Raw genomic sequence first — 22,834 nt, 5'->3', positions numbered from 1 at the left:
CTTGGTAAAAGTGTGAACTTTTATTCAGAGAGAAGGTGGATTGCATACTTTTTTTCTCAGCAATTTTTGATTATGCTGAGGGTTAGTATGTTAGTAAGGTTAAAGAACATTTACTTTAATGTCTTAGCACATAGGCTATTGATCTGAGCTGATAGTCAGGGCCCAGTTTTTCAAAACATTTAATCTGGATCAAATTGGCCCAGATTTGAAAATCCCATGTTTTGCTATTCAGGATGAACTGAGCTACCTTTCTTTTATGACAGTTTTCCATTGGGTTGGATCACTGTGATCCAAATACTAAATTTCAGGATAACCAAATCCCGTTAAGCAGAGCCTTAAAATGAACCAACAGTGTAGCCTACTGGCTTAGCAAAGAACAACAGGTAGGCAAAATACCACTGGCCACAAACAGCCATTGTTCGTTTTATGGTAAGAAACAGAAAAACTGCAATCAACAAACATTTAACATTTTTTAGTTTGTTTTAATACAATACTGCTTTGATATTAATTTGTTGTTGTTTACCATATCGCATTAGATATGGCATGCTTTATATACAGAGGCTTCAAATATGAAGGAATTTATATCAGTAACTATTAGGATGTTTTAATTTACTTAAAAAATAATACCTTTTTTTGGTTAAAAAAAAATAAAAAAATCACAACTGAATCCACCTGGTGGGATCAGGATAATCCTGTTTTTTTTCTGAGTTCAAAATTTTGAATAATCCAAAGGACAGGTTTGATCCAAATCAAATGTAAGATTGGTCTTACATGGTCTGTACATGTAGATGGTCTGATCTTAATTCAAAATCCCTTTGTTACTTTTGAAAAAACCAATTTTCCAGATTTGACCCAATTTTGAAAAACTGGGACAAAAAGTTAATCTTCAAACACCACAAAAAATGATGAACCAATGAAATACATTAGATCTTTACTGTAAATTGGGAAAGTCTATATTAAATATACAAATAATGTGATTTTATTAACAGTACACCGTTTCCTGATAGAAATTGATTTATTGTTTGTTTATTTTATTTTTATTAGTTTAATGAAAAGTCATACATTCACCTTGAAAAGGCTCAGAAAATACAGTTATATGAGAATAAATGTTCAATTTGGTGGTTCACATTTCCAGGATATATAATAGGACAACAAAATCCATGTGTAAAATCAGAAATAAACCAAACATTCTGTTTATTCATGTTAGTGATTGTGTGTGCATGTCTGCATGTGTGCGTGACAATGTATCTATTTAGGTGTACAGGAATTGTCTACACCGGACTGAGTCGGATCAATGTGCGTAAGGCTGCTGGACTAGACGGTATACCTGGGTGTGTCCTCAAAGCATGTGCAGAAAAGCTCTCTGGGGTATTCACAGACATTTTCAACCTGTGCCTTAACCTAGCAGCTGTGCCAACATGCTTTAAAACCACCTCTATTGTGCCAGTGCCCAAACACTCCAGCCCAACATGCCTGAATGACTACCGCCCTGTAGCACTCACACCCATCATCATGAAGTGCTTCGAGCGGTTGGTCCTGGCACACCTGAAAGACTCTCTACCATCCACAATGGACCCACATCAGTTTGCCTACCGTGGCAACAGGAGCACAGAAGATGCCGTCTCCATAGCACTGTACTCTGTCCTCACACACCTGGACAATAAAAACACTTATGCACGAATGCTGTTTGTTGACTTCTGCTCAGCATTCAACTCTGTTATACCCTCTAAGTTAATGATCAAACTTGGAGACCTGGATATCAACACGTCTCTCTGCAACTGGGTTATGGACTTTCTGACTAACAGACCTCAGAATGTTAGATCAGGCCACATCTGCTCCACCACGGTCACACTCAACACTGGTGTACCACAGGGCTGTGTGCTGAGCCCCTTCCTCTACTCCCTTTTCACCATCGACTGTAGGCCTGTGAACAGACCCAACACCTTCATCAAATTCGCAGATGACACCACAGTGATTGGTCTAATCAGCAATAATGATGAGACTGCCTACAGGGAGGAGATACAGCATCTGGCCACCTGGTGCACCGACAATAATCTGCTCCTTAACACCAACAAGACCAAGGAGCTCATTGTGAACTTCAGGAAGGGACGAACAGGCTCACATGATCCCATCCACATTAATGGGAAGGCCGTTGAGCCCGTCTCATCCTTCAAGTTTATGGGCACCCACATCTCAAAGGACCTTTCCTGGACCACCAACACCTCCAGCCTGGTCAAGAAGGCTCACCAGCGCCTATTTTTCTTGAGGCAACTTAAGAAGAACCAGCTTTCACCAGCTGTCTTGGTGAACTTCTACCGCTGCACAATAGACAGCATCCTGACCAACTACGTCACAGTCTGGTATGGAAGCTGCTCTGTTGCTGAGCGTAAGGCACTGCAGCGGGTGGTGAGAACTGCCCAACGCATCACAGGGACCACACTGCCAGCCATTGAGGGCATCCAGAAGAAACACTGTCTGCACCGAGCACGCGGTATTCTTAAGGACACCTCTCACCCTGAACCTTCCGGCAGGTGCTTCAGGCTCCCCCGGACAAAAACCAGCAGACTGAGGAACAGCTTTTTCCCCAGAGCTGTCTCCCTTTAGAACTCTGCCCCTCACTGACTCTTTTGCCCTCTCATACACCCCCCACTCTCCTCTAACTTACACTATATAAATAAAAAGGTACACTTCTGAGACTATGCAAAGTATACAGCAGCAATTGTTACAGTTATATGTGTATTATAATTTGGATATAAACACCAATATTGACAATCAATGTCAAAATTATAAAATTCAACAACAACAACAACAACAACAAAAAAAAAAGAGTTCAAGAGAGTGTATCTATAGATTGGTATTAACTATAATATATATTTACACCCTCAATAATGTTTTATGAGTTTAAAGCATGCAAATAGAGTATGCAGATCGCCTCACCGCTGCAGGTTGTGCAAGAAGTGCACAGAAGAGGCTGATGACTCCGGTCCCACAGCCCAAATCCAGGATCACCTTCTCCCTCAGTGCGGCGCAGTTACTCAAGATCACCTGCCGGTATGTTTCTGTGCGTGGTTTATCTGACAGCATCTCTAGATGAAGCCTCTGACAACAGGAAACAGATAGTACATGTTCACGCATGCTTGCTTCTGCATGCATGATTAATTCTTTTTTTAACTGACATTTTTTATGATTTGAAGGGTTAGATAACTCCAAAGTTCACTCACTTTCATGTTTCCAAACCCATAAATCTGTGTTTTATTGAAACCTAAAGGATTTGTCTCTCCATTGACAGCAGTGTTACCCATACTATTTTTTAAAGAAATCCAAAATAACGTATATGAATCAAATGTTTTTATAATTTATATTATATTTTATCATACATATTATTTATATAATTACTTCATGGTTATAAAATTACTTTAATTGTTCTAGTTCTATATTCAATCTTTATTCTGTTTCTCACTAATTACTTTATAAGATAAACATATTTAACTTGGGCTTTGATTTAATATAATATGTTTATGATATAAAAGAAGTGAATTGGAATAAACTGCTGCTTTCACATGGATTTATTTTTTTAAAAATCTAATTTTTGATGAATCAAATTTAAAATGTGGTCAAGTTAATATTGATTCTTATAAGCCTTTGTAATGAAGCTATATCCACCTAAAATGCTGTGAATTAAATAAAATTGAAATGAGTCTGCAACTAACTGAAACAACTAACAATATCGATCAATATCTATCACCTATCAATATCCAGACTCATGGCTGTAGCCAGGGGTGTTCGAGTGGTTCGAAAGACTCGCCCCTCAATGACTAAGGTCCCGAATTTGTCCCATACATGAGCTCATTTGTCCTAATTTGACTGCTATGCCATTATAAATTGTGAAAATAACCCATTAAAAAAAAGGCTTTAAGGGCAAGCAGAATTCTCTGTTGGTTGTCACTTCAGTTTGACTTTGTGTCTTTGTCTTATTTTTCATGTGTTCAAGAACCAGCTGTGCAAGAAAACATATAATCGTATGCAAGAGAAGTCTTCTTTCGCTACTGTATTGTTTTTAGATAGAGAATTTTTTTTTAAGTAGCTTTTATTTTAAATCTTGCACCTTATTCTTGATACAAAAAATGACCAATAAAAATGTGTGAAGCACCAAAAATGGCCCACATTAAAATGAATTTAAATACTAATTTGGATAATGTTCTTATCTATGAAATTTCAATCAAATGTACTTTTTTCCAAGAGAGTCTAGACAAATCATGAAGCTCTTTTATTACTATTATGTTTTTTTTTTTCTGACAAAAAGTTGAATGTTGTGGCTAGTTTGTAATTTGTCTAATAAAGGACAATAGGCTACAGTTTTTCATTTAAAAATTTAGCAGATTCCTATTTTTCTAATATTATATGATGTAATAAATTTACATATTATAAATAAGTATTTATTCATATTTCTTTTTTCTAAAACTTTAGAAAATATTTTGGAACGTTAAAAAGCTATTCCAGCTAAAAATAGTGCTTAAAATGTCACTAAAACGCAGCATATAAATCTCATAATTAAATCGAAAATGAGGCGAATAACTGCAAAAAGGTCCACTTTGGCTTTAATTGTCAGTTTGACATTAAAAAAATTCAGTCTCTCATATTTCATAGAAAATATTGTCATTTTATATTCTGAAAATGAACAAAGTGTTTGAAAGACATGAGGGTGAGTAAATTAATTTTTTATTTTTATTTTGGGGTGACCTAAAACTTTACATTTGGGATGATTGTTGTTTTTTTTTAAAATTGATCAGCTTAACATTTTAGTACTTACTAATGTTCCATAGTTGCCAAAATATTCATCATCTTGCCAAGCATCCTCTATATCCTCAGGTCTTTGGTGTAAATAGCTGGACGGGACATAACCAAAGCTACCCTGCATTTCAGCCCACCACCACACGTCTGAACTCCTGTCATGAACAAGCAACTTATCGCCAACTGCGAAACTGAGCTGAAAGTTTAAGAAAAAGAAACAATTAAATAAATAAACCATTTGATTTATAATTAATGTATGTGCTGTATTAGTATTCGTGGCTACATTGAGACATTTTTTCCATCACAATCCAACATTTGCCTTTAGAAGAGTAAAAATACTAAATAATATGGTGCAAAGCAAATGTTATATGATATGTTGCATTTGGCCAGTCATCAATTTCCAAAAATGATAATGTTCTGCTGAATATTATGGTACTCAGTCACTTTCAATACAACCGCATGCAGACACATCCACTCAGTAAAATCAGTGTTTATTTTGAAGGGCGACCATCATGTGCACGACAGCACCAACCTGTTCAGCTCCTTCAGCTACAAAATCCGTAAGTCCAACATACTCTTCTGCTTCATTACACTCACGGCTTTCATTTTCAAGCATTTTTGTCTGTCAGAAAGGCTAACGTTAAATACAAACACAACTTACGAATCGCAAACGTGTTACAATCTCTTCTACAAAAGTGAGAGAAACTCTTTCACCTCTTTACGGCGCTCCGCCCACCGCGTAAATATCAAAATAAAAGTCCCACGGTCACCGCACGATAATGATTTGAAATCATTGATTTCTAAATGATGCGGGATATGGTAGGCTAAAGGAATTGACTTCCATAGTATTTTGTACTGTCTGACGGTTAACGTTACAGCCTTTCAGCTTTCCTCAGAGTATCTTCTTTTCTGGTCAACAGAAGAATTTAACTCATAAGTGCTTATAACGACGGAAAATAAATATTCAGCCGATTATCATTTGGAGGCGTTCGAACAATCGCTTTAAGAAGGTCAAACGTGGTAATATATTTTAATTATTATAGTATATTATTATAAACTATTAATTATAGGTGTTTAGGGCCGCGCGATGGGTCAGTTAGCATTTCTGTGTGGAGTTTGCATGTTCTCCAAAGACATGTGGTGAATTGGGTAAGCTAAATTGTCCGTAGTGTTTGCGTGTGTATTGGTGTTTCCCAGTGGTGAGTTGCAGCTGGAAGGGTATCCACTGCGTAAAACCTATGCAGGATAAGTTGGCGGTTCATGCTGCAGTGGCGACCCCAGGTTAATAAAGGGACTAAGCCGAAAATAAAATAAATGAATGAATTAATTATAGGTGTTTACTACAATTAGGACCAAACGAGCTTGATATGTTTACAGAAAAGACCTTTTTACTGTGCTTTGATCAGAAAATATGTGTTTGCTATAGGGGAGATAAATTATATAACTTATATTATGTGTCTTGATTATAAGAATACATAATATAAACACGACAAGATAGAAAACTAAAACAACTCTACACATTTCCACATACTTGTTTATCAGCCCTAGACTTATCCACGCATAGTCTTTTTATATTTCTTGAGAAATAAATTTCTGTCTGTGAATCCGTGAAGAACATTTGTAGTTTACACACTATGCTGTTCAAAAGGTTACGGTTGGTAAGACTTTGTAATATTACTTAAAATTTGTTTCAAAGCAAATCTATGAACAGTGGCATTTATTTACCACTTAAAATGAATGTTTTCATAATTTACTTGTGTTTTAAATGAAAAATTTCTCCAGTCGGCACTGTCATATAATCTTTCCTCCTGCTGATTTGCTGCTAATAAATCACCTAATGTATATGTGGACAATACTGATTTTATATATATATATATATATATATATATATATATATATATATATATATATATATATATATATATATATATATATATATATATATATGATAAATATACATATACATATTTAAATTCTTTTTAAAAACAACAACAACATTCTAGATAAATATTTATTTCCCATCAATTAAAAAAAAAATATATATATTTTTTTAAATTACAAAAACCTTCCCTTACCTTTTTGATGTTTTTTTATAAACTGCTAATTTGAACAGTTATGTCTTACTGAAAATGTTATACCAGAAAATATAACAGAAAGCTAAATATCTGACTCTTATATAATTCTCAAAGTTAAAATCCACAAAAAATAGTACTATTGTAATTAAATTAAGCTAAATAATTGTTTAATTAATTGCTCCAGGCCTTTTTCATTCATTGAATCCAAAAACAGAAGACTCCAAACACTCTCTGAAAGTTATTGTATACAAACACTTACTAAAAATAAATATAAACACTTACTAAAGCTTTATAAATATTCTAGCTAAAATGTTCATTCATTTTCTTTTCAGCTTAGTCCCTTTATTAATCAGGGGTTGCCACAGTGGAATGAACCTCCAACTTACCCAGCATATGTTTTATGCAGCAGATGCCCTTCCAGCTGCAACCCATCACCAGGAAACATCTCGTTTACACACATAGCCTACGTAATTCACCTATAGCACATGTCTTTGGACTTGTGGGGGAAAACTGGAGGAAACCCACGCAAACACAGGGAGAACATGCAAACTCCACACATAAATGCCAACTGACCCAGCTCGAACCAACGAACTTCTTGCTGTGAGATGACAGCGCTACCCACTGCGCCACACTGTAAAAAATGTCAGTGAAAACTACAGTAAAAAACTGTAAAGCAGCAACAGTAAAAGACTATTTAAACCAAAATAGTATATGACTGTATTACATACATTAAATCACCGTAATTTAAGAAAGAGTACATAACTTTAATTTTTACTCTTTTAATATGTAATAAATACAACTTTTTACAGTAAAAATATATTTTTTTGGTGAAATAAATAAAAAAATACCGTAACTTCTCAAGCAAGTAATTACCCTAAAATCAACAGTATAATTCTGTGTAAAAACACATTTTGTTGATGTGTACTATAAAATTTACAATATAAAACCTTCAAAAATTCAACAGAAACTTACTTTAAATTCTACAGTAACAAGAGGTTAAAAGAATGGTATATGTTAGTCAAATAAAAGGGATAGTTCACTCAAAAAGAAAAAAATCCAAACCCGTAAGACCTTTGTTCATTTTCAGAACACAAATTAATATATTTTGGATTTAATCGTAGTTCCTCCCATAGACAGCAAGGGTTCTTACGCCACAAATTACAATGTTAAAATCCAAAATATTTTAATTTCTGTTCCGAAAATGATTAATGACATATTTTTTTTTTTTTTGGTCAAACCATCCACTTTGTTGAAAAACAAAAACAAAAAACAGCATATGCTGGTAAGGTATGCTGGTTTCAATGCTGGTCTTGCTGGTCTCAATGGTGGTCAGGGCCAAGATATTACATTGAAACCAGAATACGGGCATCAAAACATAGGCTACATCACCAGCATATGCTGTTTTATTTGAGTCTTTAATGTAAAATGTTATAATATTCTGTCATTTACTGTACTTTTGTGTATTGTTCATTAAATAGGCCCTATGGATCAAATCTGAGATTTAATTGCTAAAGGCAATGAAAAACAAATTCAAGATATAATTGTAAAAATACAAATATATCGACCTTTATGTAATCATTCATTCGTTCATTTTCTTTTCGGCTTAGTCCCTTATTCATCAGGGGTCACCACAGCCGAATGAACCGCCAATTTATCCAACATATGTTTTACACAGCGGATGCCCTTCCAACTGCAACCCATTACTGGGTCCATCCATACACACTCATTCACACACATACACTACTGCTTGTCTTTGGACTGTGGGGGAAACTGGAGCACCCGGAGGAAACCCACGTGAACACGGGGAGAACATGCAAACTACACACAGAAACGCCAACTGGCCCAGTCGGGGCTCGAACCAGTGACCTTCTTGCTGTGAGCACTACCCACTGCGTCACCGTGTCGCCCACTATGTAATCATGTTGTAAAAATATTAGATTTTTCATATTACTTTGTATTTAATCACAACTATATAGGTTAAAGGCTGAAATAAAAGGTTGAAATAAAAGATGCTAGAATGAGCAAAAATAAAAGATGAATTATGAAGACAATTATGAAAGTGTTTTTAATTATGAAATGTGTTTTATTATTGATTATTTATTATTAAACAGCATGTTTTAAAAATTCTGTAAAAAACATGAACACACATGCAGAGAAAAAAAAAATCACGATCTGCATGCAATGCAAGTGGTGAGTCCAATGCCTATTTTAAATTTTTTCATAGGGTAACTTGCAAATTGTGAAGTTGGGGGAAGACTTTTTGTCTGACGCAAAGTGTTTTTATTTAACAATTACTTGTTAACTTGAGTATAAATTACGAACATTTATACTATTCAAAGTGCATATTTAAATGTAGTAATAGCACCACTCAGTAAACGAAGGTGAACTGTCAACGTTATTTTATATTTCAGTTGGCGAAAAATGAGCGCGCACACCGTTTAAAATGGCGGAATAGCACCGCCCAATGAGCTAACGTGAACTGTCGACATTTTATATTTCAGCCGCCGATTTAGCGCGCCCGCTCTTCAACTTGTGATGCTTAGTGCAAACCTTTGGCACCTGCTAACTCCACTTCTCTTTTCGAGGTAAGTCTGTTTGACAACACGGTTCTACACTAAAAGTACATTTTTACAGAATCAGTATTAGCGATGTTGAGTTGCAATTTCTGTGGCAAGTCAGTCAAATCATTGAGGGCTTATGTAATACATTGCAAACTTCACCGAAATGAACCGCGTTTATTTAAGTGCTTTGCAGCCGAATGCAAACAGACTTTCTGTACATATGCATCGCTTAAGGCTCATTTTTACAGAAAACATAACGTAAATGCGCCTGTTAACGTTGCTGTCGGGACAGATGTTATGCCTATTAAATGTGCAATGGCGTTATGTGATCGACAGTGTGAAGATGCTAAATCTCTAATAGCACACTTGAAAGATCACATTGTAGAAGGACGTGTTGTGAGTTGTCCAGTTAGAGGATGCACAGATGCTTTTAAAGTTAAATCTTCCTTTACCTCCCACATGTCACGGAAACACAAACATTTCACAGAAAGCACAATTAGTGACTTGTACAGAGACTCGTCGGCTTATCAGTCATCTTCACAATCTGTAACAACCGAATTAACGTCACATGACTGTGGCCATGAATTTGAATGTGATGTAGATACATCCGACGATTTCAACGATCTTTTTCTTAAAAATATTTGTTTATTTTACTTAAAACTGCAAGGGCAGCTCTTAGTGCCTGATTCAACCACACAGAACATTGTTGAGGAGATTCAAAATATACACGAGTTGGGTCAGACATATACTTTAAGTAAACTTGCTTCACAGCTAAAGAATGAAACATCCTTAACAGAAGATGAGATCACCAAAATTTGTCAGTCTGTCAAGGAATCTGATCTGTTTTCTGCATGTCATACAGGGCCAATGAGGACTGCACACACAAGAGCTCAGTGTTTCAAAAAAAATTTCAATTATGTGGAGCCTAAGACTGTTTTGTTAGGAAGGGATGAGAACAGAAAAGATAGGTTTGCCTATTATGTGCCAGTCAAAGAGACTTTAAAATGCTTATTGCAGTCTGATATGTGGCAGGATTGTATGTCTGAGGAGCACCCCACTGACACACCCACAGATGTTTTAACTGATGTTACTGATGGCCAGATGTTCAAATCAAATGACTTTTTTGTTCAGAATCCATCAGGCCTAAAACTAGTACTGTATCAGGATGCATTCGAAGTTGTTAATCCTTTAGGCTCTGCAAAGACAAGACATAAAATATTAGCTGTTTATTTATCTGTAGCTAATTTGCCACTTCATGTAAGGTCAGACACAAACCACATGTCACTTGTTTTATTGTGCAGAGAAAAAGATTTTAAAGAATTTGGGCATGCTAAGGTGTTCTCTAATTTACTAGCAGACTTAAAGTATTTGGAGGAGAATGGAATTCCTGTTTCAGATGAAACCGTAGTAAAAGGAACGGTCTATTGCATTGCTGGCGATAATTTAGGATCCCACTGCATTGGTGGGTTCTCTGAAAATTTCAGCCGTGCAGAACATTTCTGTAGATATTGTCTAATTACTCGATCTGAATTTCAGGGTGATCCAAATCTGTGTGGACCAGCCCGGACAATTCAAAACTATAACTCAGCAATTGACCGCATCCAAGCAGAAGGAGCACAAGACGTGGAAGGAGTAAAATTCAGGTCAGAATTCAATACTTTGAAATACTTTAATGTGTGTCAGCCTGGTCTGCCACCTTGTGTGGGACACGACATATTTGAGGGTGTTTTGTCATATGATGTGGCACTGTATCTGAAATACTTCATAAAAAAAAAAACATGGTTCACATACTCTACATTGAACAGGCGTATTAAACAGTTCAAATACTGTGCCTCAGATGCTGCTGCTAAGCCATGTGAGGTCAACCCTCAAGCAGGTAAGCTCACTGGAAATGCAATACAGAACTGGAATTTTTTAAGACTGATGCCTCTCATAATTGGTGATCAAGTGAAAGATGCAGCAGATGATGTGTGGCAGCTGACTCTGCAGCTGAAAGACATTGTGGACATGGTATGTGCTCAGAAAATCTCTGTTCCTCAAATTGCATATCTTGAAGTCCTTATTGAAGAGTATTTAGAATCCAGAACATCTATATTCCCCGAAACTAAGCTGAGACCTAAGCATCATTACTTACGCCATTATCCAGCACTGACTCTGAAATTTGGCCCCTTGATTAGATTGTGGACAATGCGTTTCGAAAGCAAGCATAGCTATTTCAAAAGATGTGCAAGAAATTTGAGGAATTTCAAAAACCTTGGTCTCACTTTGTCTAACAGACATCAGATGTTGCAGGCTTATTTATCAGCAGGCTCCAATAGACAGGCTGTTTTGCAAATTAAAGGTGGTTCTCCATTCTACTCAACACTGTACAGTAAAGGCATTCAGGATGCAGTCAGACAATATGGTTTCACTGATACCAACACAGCTGTCACAGTAGAAATGGTTTATAAAGGAACAGCCTACAAGAAAGGACAGTTCCTTGTCACAGGGTATACTGACTTGGTGGAATTTGGTGAACTTGTGCTCATTTTGGTAAAAAACAACACCGTTTATCTTTTGGTGTCAATGTACACAGCAGAATTCCTTCCTCAGTACCATGTGTACTCAGTGAGGAAAGACAATGAAATGATCCAGTGTTTTAACATCTGTGACATGATTGATTTCTATCCATTGGCTGCTTACATGAAAGATGGACAACGACTGGTTCCATTGAAACACAGTGTTTTGTCACACTAATTATGTCTTGTGCTGTCAAAATTGAAAGTTTTTTTTTTTTCTTTTTGTCTTTTTACATTTTTTTACTCAGAATGGATGACGTAGAGCCAAGCAACATAAGCAGTGCCATTACTAATGTGTTACCAGACCTACCAACCTCAAATCTAAATATTGTATTGGAGACATTACAATCTTTAGGTGTGGGAGCCACTGAAGATTTACAGTATATTAAGGAAGCTGATCTGCTCACAGTACTGAGACCAGTTCAAGCTAGAAAACTGTTGGCTGCATGGAAACAATCCAGTAAGTACATTATGCAGAAAGTTACATTTACTTGTAAGTTAAGATAAAAAAAACAAATTTCATTCTGTACATTTAAATTTCAATTTATTTTACAGCAGAGACAACTGAATTCCATAGTCAGTCAACATTGACCTCTCCAGTGTCCTCAGCGTGCTCCTCAGTCTCACTGTCTTCCTCACCCTCACCCTCACCATCACCCAGACACATGATTGCTACTGCAGATTGGGTCGACAGCTTCCAGATTCCATGGGAGAAGCTCCCAGAAGCCTTAATGCAGAGTTTGGAGAGAGGGAAAAGGCCAAGCTCAAAGTTACGCAGAGAACTGATCCGAATTGTAGTTGCTGAAATGATGCATGCCTCTTCTTCTCCTGGTAAACAATCCTCCACAGAGGTTGCGAAGAAAATGGTAGCAAAGTATCCACTGTCACTGCAAGATGTTATAGAAGGTGATGTGGTAGGAACAGGATATCACTCACTCGTCAAGCAGCTGCAAGCACGAATTGAAAATGTAAAGCGGTCTTCAGTACCAAGAATATTGAAGCGCAGACGGGGGTCAGATGAATTTGACACAGATGAAATCACAGCTGAACAGAGGGCAGCTGTTCAGGACACATATGGCTGCATAAAATGGGAAATGAAGTTTATGCCAGTGAGTGAGACACTGGAAAGCCAAGAAGAGAAAAAAGAGAAAATGAAAGTGATATTTGAACAGGCAACCTTCAACACAGAGGAGGTAAAACATCTCATGAAGTGCACATACTTCTCCCAGCGTAAATCAGTGAACAGTGGAACCGATCTGCAATTCCTCATGCAAGAGTGGCCTTTCTTATTCAAGGAAGTTGGCATGGCAGTTCACTTTCATGAATTAACTGGTGTTTCCCTGAAAGAGACTTTCCTCAGTAATGTTGAAAAAAAAGGAAAACGTGTTTTAGATTTCATGAGAAGTGTTTGTACAGAAAAAAGCAAACATGTTTTGCAAGCGGCCACAAAGCTGAAAATTCTGAGAGGACAGCTGGAGGGCTGCTCAGAAGATGTAAAAGATCTGGTGCTCCTCATCCTCTCCTACTTTAATGAAAAAGAGGAGGACTTGTTCTTCTATGTGGAAGAAACTTGTATGGCAAAAGAAGTACAAGTGGAAGGCTTACCTGTGACTCCATGCATCATTGTATGCGGTAAGTTGATCTGTTTTTTTGAAGGAGTCAGAGCTCATGTGTAATACATGTGTAATAGTTATTTTCTAACTATGTTTTCTTGCAGGAACATCATGTTATGCTGCAAAGCATTTCATGCTGAGTGTTGACCAGAAAATTGTCAACGACTACATCTCCACCTTCATCTCGGCTGTTTGCATGATGTTTGCAACCTACTACTGCCTCAACATTCACTATCCTGTGGGTCTGGGCTCCACACTTGAGTTTATTCAGAGGTAAATAATTTTATTTATTTATTTATTTTAAACAAATCACTTAATCTAGTGGTTAATTTTGAATTCTTGCATTCAAAAAGGTGTTTCTTCAACATCAATCCTGAGAAGGGCACAAAAGTGGAAACTAAGAAAAACAAGAAACAGCTAACAGTGAATCCAAGAGTCCTCACACTCATTGCAGATCTCTCAGATCATGAGTGGAGAGAGGCATGTTAAATATGGACTTTCAGTTCACATCATTTGAAGTGTTAACACAACACGTATACACCACTAATTGAGTTTTCAGTTTACCTTATCTGTTAACCACCAACAAAGAAAGTACGCTTTTAGTATTTGGGTTAATGATAATGTTTTATTGAGCATTGTTTTTGTTTAATTGGTAAACTGGCTTATTCCAGATTTTGTTAAAAGTACAATGTAACAGACATTTTTGTTAAAGGCTGCATTTGTTCCATTTTTTTTCTAGTTTTCATTGAGGGAAAGAGCAAATTTATATACTAAATTTATTTTTCTAAAGATGTTACAAAACAAATTCATTATACTCCCTGCACATAGTGTTATATGCTTATGATTTTGGCATTTATAATTATTATTAATTTATTTTTTTTGTTTCAAAATATTCTGGTACTAGCAAGGAGTTCAGAGTGTTTGGCTGATTACATGCAGAGTTTAATAAACCTTTTGGAAAATGCTTTCCAGACACCTTTTTTTCAGTGATTATTGTGACACTTCAGATTAAGTTAATGACTGGTGGGATTGCTAAAATCTAAGAATCTACGTAAAAGTAAGTAAACTAAACACTTGAGAATATTTATGTAATTATTTTTACACAAAACAGCATGTGTAAACACATTCTATAAGCTAAATATTGCATATTGTGTAAAATTAAAGCTTTTATCTTCTAACACATTTCAGGCACTGCATTCAACCTTCACTAGATGATGACTTCAAGGAAACACATTTCTGGACAAAAAGTGTTAATTAATACTTTTTTTTAATAATGTTTATTTTTTTAAAAATTTCACTTTTAATGAGACATTTTTGTTGTATCCACTTTATTGAACAGCAACACTAAAGTTCATCAGGAAACAATGGAAAGAGATCAGGATTGCAACTTTGGTTGCTGCAATAACGGTATGTGTTGTGTTGAACTTGTTGAGCGGCTTGTGAAGCACAGCTGTTGTTTTTCCCTAAATGTAGCCATTTATTTAGTACATGTAGTGTGCATACTGCTTTTAAAAGAGTGAAAGATATGCTTGAAACATTTTTGTCTTATTTAGGACAATATATTTTCTTATGTCTGCCAGAGTTTGAACACAAGGACTCTCTTTTCCTGACAAGTCTCTATTTGGATAAGAGACCTTTCAAGTATAAATTTGGGTAAGTTTTGTTGATTATTAAACATCAATTTAAAAGTACTAATAACCTATTTAACTCTTGCTTTACCTTACACAGATGGGCAATTCGGTGCTTCCAACTTTGCAGAAACGGGGTGTGGCCAGGCTCTAAGCTTCAGTGAGTACATATAAATTATAAGCTTTTAAATTAACTGCCATGCATCAATTTGTCAGATCATACATGCTACTGTTTGGTCAGTTGCTCAACTAACCTTACTCTGTTGGTATCACAAAATTGTAGAACTAAAATTACCTTTCATTAAAAGAGTATTTTATTACAACCCAAACGTGTTTCCAATCTTTCCTTGTATAGCAGTGGATTGTCCTAATTTACAATCTCAAAACAGATTTTTATGCTTGATCTCAACTGAAGTGTAATTTTATTTTAGTTTATATTTAACTTAATTTTATGCTAGCTTTTAAAAAATAATAAAAAATTATATTGCTAAAGTTGTCTTGCACATTTACAGAACAATATTACCACACATTCATCACATTGTCATCTTAGTAAAGTTTTTTGTGTTTAAAAAAAAAAAAAAAGAGTAAAGAAAATCTCAGCTAAATTGTATTATATTTATGTACATTGTTTACATTATTATTATTATTCTTTTGAGTTGGAAATAACACAAACTGCTCAATATTTCGAAACTGCAGCAATATTTACTGTAGCTATTGTGTAAATGCTAAAATTAGTTATATTTATTTAATAACTATTAATGCTAGAATTGTTCCTTTTTTGTTTCTTTTCCCCTGTTCACAGAGAGGACCTTCTAAAAGTTCCGGTTTTCTGAACATTGTATCCTGTGTGTAAGAGACCTCTCTTCAGTCAAGTCTGGACCCAGTCAGACGCCAGTCTTAAGGATAATTGATGGTAAGCAGTGTTATAGTATGGTGTAACAAATGCTAGGTAGACTCAAGCAGTCGTGGGTGATAAAAATTGTTATTTCATCATTTCATTTTTGTAATTAAAAAAAGATACACAGTATAAATACACAAATTAAATAAATGGTGCATTTATGTTTTAGCTACAGTAGGTGTATTTATATAGAGGAGCAGGAGTGCTGGTCAGAAATAAAATGAAGAAGCAAATTATCAATTTAATAATTGAAGCATAAAAATTTATATAAATTACCATTTAAATGGACAAATAAATAGACAATTGTAAAACTATTTATTTAATTCATGTTTTAAAATGTGAATTAATCAAAGCGTAAAAAGTATATTTATTCATTCATTTTCTTTTTAACTTAGTCCCTATATTAATCCCTTTATTGTGGGTCGCCACAGCGGAATGAACCGCCAACTTATCCAGCATATGTTTTACGCAGCGGATGCCCTTCCAGCTGCAACCCGTCACTGGGAAACACCCATACACACTCATACACTACGGACAATTTAGCTTACCCAATTCACCTATACCGCATGTGTTTGGACTGTGGGGGAAACCGGAGCACCCGGAGGAAACCCACGCAAACGTAGGGAGAACATGCAAACTCCACACAGAAATGCCAACTGACCCAGCCGGGACTCAAACCAGCGACTTTCTTGCAGTGAGGCGATCGTGCTACCCACTGCGCTACCATGTCGCCCTAAAAAGTATATTAATAAATACTTTTACTTTGCCACATGATTTCCTCGAGTTAATCGATTTTTTTGTCTATTAACATCATTTTACAACTTTAGATTATAGTGTTTACCATCAAATTTTATATCAATAAACAACAATAGTTGACAACAGAACAGCATTAACAATACCTGCAACACTGTGATTATAATAATATATTAGCATAATGCATTAAAGGAATGGTTCATCTAAAAAAGAAAATTCTGTTATTATGTTCATGTAGTTCTAAAAACGAAAGACCTTTGTTCATCTTTTAAACACACAAAAATATATTTTATATTTAGTCCAAGAACTTTCTTATCCTCCCTTAATAAGTACATGTAATCAGTAGTTAAATAAAAATGTTATGATGATGTAACTGGTGTTATGATATACACTGGGTAATGCTCCCAGTGTACCATGTTATACATCAGAAGTGTTGTTGAAAATGTTTCCCAAAAGTATTATCATTGCTTCACACAAGGAGCATTGCTATCTGTGGGAGGATCAGAAAGAGCTCTTAGATTAAATAAAAATAATAATAATTTGTGTTCTGAAGATGGACAGAAGTCTTAAGGTTTTAGAACAACATGAAGGTGAGTAATTAATGACAAAATTTTCATTGTTTGTTCAACTGTCCCTTTAATTATGACCACACACTAAAAATAATGGTTTGGAATAAAAGATAAAGTAAAAGACTCTTTATAGCAGACAATGATGTTTGTATACTCTTTTGAAAAATGTACTGTCAACACAGATCTTTAATTGCAGTTTAAAGCAAAAATGGCACACAATGTAAATATTTTATCAACTTTATATTTAAACTAGTTTTTCTACAAATATATATTTTTAAAAACAATTATTTTCTTATAGTTATAGCAATTACTCAACCTAGAAAACTTTAGTGTATTTTTTTGTAAGAATGACTAGGATTGTATCTGATGACTCCTATCTGATGATTGAGTACAAATTGTGTGAATTGTTGAATTTAGGCTCCAAGCTGACAGAGTGAAGCAAATACTTATGATAGCTCAGTGCTGAGATGTGTCTATTTCAATTTTTTGCCCTAATATTGATTATTAATTATTGTATTTATTATTAAAGTGGCCTACAAAATTCTATGGTGTTGCTTGTGTGCAGTTCATTGGTAATCAATTAAAGAAAAGAAGACTGAGTTTATTTCAGTTCAAGCATATTTCTCTTGAACTAACTTGTCTTTGTGTCTGTTTTCTGCAGAGAGATCATGCCAGTCCATATTGAAATAGTGACTACATGCAAGACTTCAAGCAGTACTACATTTCAAGTTTGGAACATACACAGTCCTGTGTCTTCCGTCAAGTGTGGGCTCAATACTATTGTTCAACCAGAGCAAGCAGCCCTGATGGATGTACAGTATATGTCTTCATTGATTATCCTTACTTTTATATATGGACACATTTTATTTCCAACATCAACACGCCTTTGTGAGTACACTGGTCAAGTTATTGGATCAGCTCAAACTGTTTTAACACAGTCCCTGTATGTAGTTTCATTAAAATCTAATAATTATAGTTTGTGCCTTCAGTTGCTATAGACTGTATTTACTAGTTCATTTTGCAATTTCAAAAACCTGATTGATTGTTGTAAAATCTGTGGCAAACAACTGTAATGTCTTTTGTGTTTTACCGTGTTTTTTACGGTAAAGTTCTGGCAACCACAGCTGCCGGTAATTTTCTGTAAAACTGAACTTTACAATAAAATACTATTATATTTAATACAGTTGTTTTATGTTTATTACGGAAATAGAATGTAGTTAGTTTTACAGTATATTTATTATACACAGTAGTTTACTGTAAAGGAATTTACACTTACGACTGCTATTTTTAAAGTAATTTACTGTAAACATGTTTACAATACATTTGTTTTATTTAACAGAAATTTACTGTAAACATACAGCAGTTTTCAACTGTAAAATTTACAGATCATCAAAAAGTATTCTGTAAAGCATTGCACGTTGCAACCTTATATTTTACGGTAAACTTCTGGCAACCACAGCTGCCGGTATTTTACCGTATATTTCACCCGTTATTTTTTACAGTGCACTATTAAATCAATAACATAGCCAAGTCTAAACATGGACTACAGCAGAAAAAAGTAAATGTTTAAACAACACACTCAGTAGTTTTTGTGAGGCTTTATTCAAGTAATTTATCCAGGTCATGGAGACATTAAAGTAGTAAAAACACAGAAACATTATAATCAGGTAACGAGCACATTTTAAAATCTTAATTTCATAGTTCTTATGTAATTATGAAAAGTCATGAAAAAAACAACTACTTTTTGTTTTCCACTTGAAGAGGGTCTGGGGTCATATAGAGCCCAAACCCATTTTAATTAAATAATTAAACTGTTCCCTGCATGATCACCCCACAAAAAGGCCCAAAACAATCACATTTCGTCATATTTTTATGCCTTCTTCTTCTTCTGAGTTTTCTTGAAGCACTTCCTGAAACAGAACATGCAGATTTTGATGGTCACAAAAATAACAGTCAATAGAATGAGAAGAAGGAAGCCGATGACGTCCAGAGAGTGATACTGAATCCAGTTCAGGTCATGGGCTGCAGGTCTGAGATGCTCTGCTCCTTTGTGTCTCATGACGAACTCAGTCCAGAACACAGCCAGGTCAAGTGGCTCAATGGGACGGTCTCTGTGAACGGCCGAGAGCTTCATCATATTCTCCTTGTAGCTGTTGATTTAGAGATAGAGCAATATGTTGATATGATGTTACTTTAACTAAGCATGGCTATAAGCAGAAAGGAGGAATAATCACATTAATAACATTAATTCTCGGCCATGAGTTGAGTTTAAGACAACAGATATTTCTATAAAACTTACATTTTTTCATATTCTATAGAACTGTCATAATTAATATTCATGCAAAAGTCTTAGAATATTACTCCAGTTATGTCTTTACATTGTTTTTCAGTTCCATTTAGAATTGATTTCTGTTATTTATTTAGAATAATAATTGTATAACAATAATAATTATAATAATAAACAGATTGTTATATTTATTGAAAATAAATAAATATATTTAATCATTGTTATAATCATTATTTTAAGTGTATATATTTAAAATATATATAAAGTCAACCACAGTGTCTTTATTTGTTGGGAGATGGGGAGGGGGGATGTTTGGGGTGGTTTCGCCCAGAGTGCCATTTCAACTAGAACGGCCCCTGACCTTATGTATGAGTTGTATGAGTGCTGTCGTTTTTACCACAAGTTCACATCAATAAACAAGGGTAAAAACACTGTTAACCTAACATGCTGGTGTTGTTGTTTTTTTGATAATGTTTTTATAGAAAAAAAAGCAAACCTTAACGGATGCTCCAATGTCTAAAACCAGACAAATAATAATAATAACAATATTAATAATACTTTTTTTGCATGTTGCATATGTACTTTTCGTTTTCTTATTTATGTACTTTGACCTGTCCACCCAGTACCTTTACATGCACACACGCACACGCACACACACACCGGCCTGTACCTGACTGTTTTTTGTTTGTTTGTTTGATTTTTCATCTTCGTTCTGTTTTCTTTCTCCATGTATGTGATTCAATGTAATTTGTGTACCTTTCTGCATAAAAAAAAAATTATAAATATCTAATATTAGTAATTCTAATATTCAGTAATTCATTAATTTTCCTTTGGCTTAGTTCCTTTATTCATTAAGGGGTCACCACAGCAGAAGGAACTGCCAACTAATCCAGCATATGTTTTACACAGCGCATGCCCTTCCAGCTGCAACCCAGTACTGGTAAACATCCATACACAGTCATTCACACACATACACTACGGCCAATTTAGTTTATTAAATTCACCTATAGCGCATATTTTTGGACTGTGGGGGGAAACCGGAGCACCTGGAGGAAACCCACGTGAACACAAGGAGAACATGCAAACTCCACATAGAAATGCCAACTGACTCATCCGGGACTCGAACCACTGACCTTCTTGCTGTGAGGTGACAGTGCTAACCACTGAGCCATGCACCATGTCGCCTAATTCTAATATTAATAAAATAAATACTTGTACTTACCTATACTAATACACATTTTTAATGAATATAATTAAAATGATTTTAATGTCTTATATAGCAATTTTTTTTAAAGCATGGTTCTTTATTGCAGTGTTTCCCAACCCTGTTCCTGAAGGCACACCAACAGTCCACATTTTCAACCTCTCCCTAATCAAACACACCTGAATCATCTTATCATAACATCAGAAGAGACTCCAAAACCTGAATTTAATGGGTCAGATAACGGAGACATCCAAAATATGTACTGTTGGTGTGCCTCCAGGAACAGGGTTGGGAAACACTGCTTTATTGAACCTTATAAAAAGGTAAAGAACCCCAATTTGGTATTGTTTAGAATCATTTTCCTAAGGGTGCAGAAAGAAAGAAATCTAAAGTAAAAATAATGAAATAGTTTTTATTTGTAATATAAATTCCAAAAACATTTATTAAAGAAAAAATTACATGGCAAAATCCTCTTCAATATATGGAATAATAACTTTGAGTTCAGTAAAATCCTCTTAATCAAAAAAGATTGCATGACTGCATAAATTATTTCATGATCAAACTGAATAGGATTACCTTTTATTATTGATGACTTTCTTCAATGCAACCAGCAGTTTTTCGGAGGTCACATCATAGATGGTCAGGCTTTCTGCGACTCCTCGAGACACCAAACGCTGAGCATTATCCCCTTGGTCTCCAAACAGAGGAAGCATCACCATTGGCACTCCATTACAGATTCCTTCATAGATTCCATGTGATCCACCATGTGTAACAAAAGCCCTAACCTTAGGATGGCCTATAACATAAAAAAAACACCACCACAGAGTTAGAGCACAATAATTTGGCTGATAACACTTTAGTTTAAGTACCAGTTCCTACTCTTAACTACTGACTTATTACCTAAATTCAGATATTTTTAATCAAAGCAAATATGTGTTTGTTTAGTCACTTTACACTGAAAACAGTAGAAATGTTACTGTTGTCAGTGTGTTTTACGGTCTAGTTGGAATCAAGCAGGGTTCAGAATAAGAATAGGTCGACTATTTGAAGATGGAGAATAAACGGAGAACATAAACATACCCAAGAGGTCATTCTGTGGGAGCCACTTCATTAATTTGACATTCTTTGGTGCATTTTCAGGGACTGGTCCAGTGTATCTCCACAACACCTACAAATAAAAGAGAATCAGAATTAGGAGAGTTATCATTGCACATTCATGTAATCCTAAGCAAGCATTGTTTTGCATGGAAATATTTTGTCCCACATGAACCAAAAACATCCTTAACTGAAATGTAACATTAATTTTATATTTTAACTTTATTTAAAACTAGAAAAGTCTTGTAGTTAATGTATTGTAACCTACTCTCTGAGGTATCTGTCTAAATGCCTCAAAGAACTCTCTGGCTTTGGCTTCGGGTAACTGTGACACCATGGAGCCCAGAGTGAAGACAACAAACCCGTGCTCTCCAGAGCCATTCACAAACTCCTCCAGTTCCTGCACAGAGGACAGATGGCCACACTGAACACATGTATCACATTTCACAAACACAATGGTGCAAGTTTTTCACTGTTAACTGCCCTCTTTATATCAGTCGCACACACATACAGTCTACATGAACCTGCATGTTCAGAAATGCAGCATACTCCAATAATAAAAACAAGTCCAGGTAAAAAATTAGCCCTGTTTTCTTACTCAGCAGTGCACAAAAGTTACAAAAGTGCCTCCTTTACTATGGTGGTCCATTTTGTTAACACAAAAGTCTCTTAAAGATTACAGTGGTCAAAGTCGAAAGGAAAAAAATACTGCTGCCACTGCTTGTGGAGTTGTTTCATACAATCAAGTTATAAACGTCTTCAAAAGCCTATAGTTGATCGAAGATTAGACATTTGAACATTG

The 22,834-nt window shown here is 35.3% G+C and overlaps 3 protein-coding genes across 6 annotated transcripts in view; 1 reads left to right on the top strand and 2 right to left on the bottom strand.

Annotated features, from left to right (window-relative positions):
- Window positions 1–5,517, bottom strand: part of prmt2 (protein arginine methyltransferase 2) — an 11,410-nt gene extending 5,893 nt beyond the window's left edge. Inside the window, exons 1-3 of the mRNA XM_056464989.1 lie at window positions 5,324–5,517; window positions 4,811–4,987; window positions 2,938–3,099 (exon numbers count right to left, since the gene is read on the bottom strand). Of these exons, the coding sequence (XP_056320964.1) occupies window positions 2,938–3,099; window positions 4,811–4,987; window positions 5,324–5,407 (423 nt within the window). The 5' untranslated portion in view covers window positions 5,408–5,517. The remainder of the gene's footprint in view (window positions 1–2,937; window positions 3,100–4,810; window positions 4,988–5,323) is intronic.
- Window positions 5,518–9,308: 3,791 nt separating this feature from the next.
- LOC130234826 (uncharacterized) lies at window positions 9,309–18,592 on the top strand. Its single transcript, XM_056465143.1, has 11 exons — window positions 9,309–9,451; window positions 10,964–11,070; window positions 12,234–12,445; window positions 12,541–13,617; window positions 13,703–13,871; window positions 13,952–14,845; window positions 14,938–15,005; window positions 15,152–15,251; window positions 15,327–15,386; window positions 16,029–16,139; window positions 18,108–18,592. The coding sequence occupies exons 3-6, from the start codon at window positions 12,235–12,237 to the stop codon at window positions 14,085–14,087; spliced, it is 1,593 nt and encodes a 530-aa protein (XP_056321118.1). The 5' UTR covers window positions 9,309–9,451; window positions 10,964–11,070; window position 12,234; the 3' UTR covers window positions 14,088–14,845; window positions 14,938–15,005; window positions 15,152–15,251; window positions 15,327–15,386; window positions 16,029–16,139; window positions 18,108–18,592.
- Window positions 18,593–19,029: 437 nt separating this feature from the next.
- LOC130234887 (UDP-glucuronosyltransferase-like) overlaps window positions 19,030–22,834 on the bottom strand; it is a 47,331-nt gene continuing 43,526 nt past the window's right edge. For all 4 annotated transcript variants that reach the window (XM_056465213.1, XM_056465215.1, XM_056465217.1 and 1 more), the window contains exons 2-5: window positions 22,301–22,432; window positions 22,018–22,105; window positions 21,514–21,733; window positions 19,030–19,596 (exon numbers count right to left, since the gene is read on the bottom strand). In XM_056465213.1, coding sequence (XP_056321188.1) covers window positions 19,317–19,596; window positions 21,514–21,733; window positions 22,018–22,105; window positions 22,301–22,432 — 720 coding nt within the window. In that variant the 3' untranslated portion in view covers window positions 19,030–19,316. The remainder of the gene's footprint in view (window positions 19,597–21,513; window positions 21,734–22,017; window positions 22,106–22,300; window positions 22,433–22,834) is intronic.

This window comes from Danio aesculapii, chromosome 9 (assembly GCF_903798145.1).
Source record: "Danio aesculapii chromosome 9, fDanAes4.1, whole genome shotgun sequence".
In the NCBI taxonomy this organism is placed as follows: domain Eukaryota; kingdom Metazoa; phylum Chordata; class Actinopteri; order Cypriniformes; family Danionidae; genus Danio; species Danio aesculapii.
Note: the sequence above shows the minus strand (reverse complement) of the source record. Positions and strands in the feature narration are given on the sequence as shown.

Bases quoted from the DNA above. Each gene is read 5' to 3' on its own strand.
- LOC130234826 (XM_056465143.1), top strand. From the start codon at position 12,235: ATGGATGACGTAGAGCCAAGCAACATAAGCAGTGCCATTACTAATGTG. The intron at 13,618-13,702 runs GTAAGTTGATCT...GTTTTCTTGCAG, and splicing joins TCCATGCATCATTGTATGCG to GAACATCATGTTATGCTGCA. The intron at 13,872-13,951 runs GTAAATAATTTT...GCATTCAAAAAG, and splicing joins ACACTTGAGTTTATTCAGAG to GTGTTTCTTCAACATCAATC.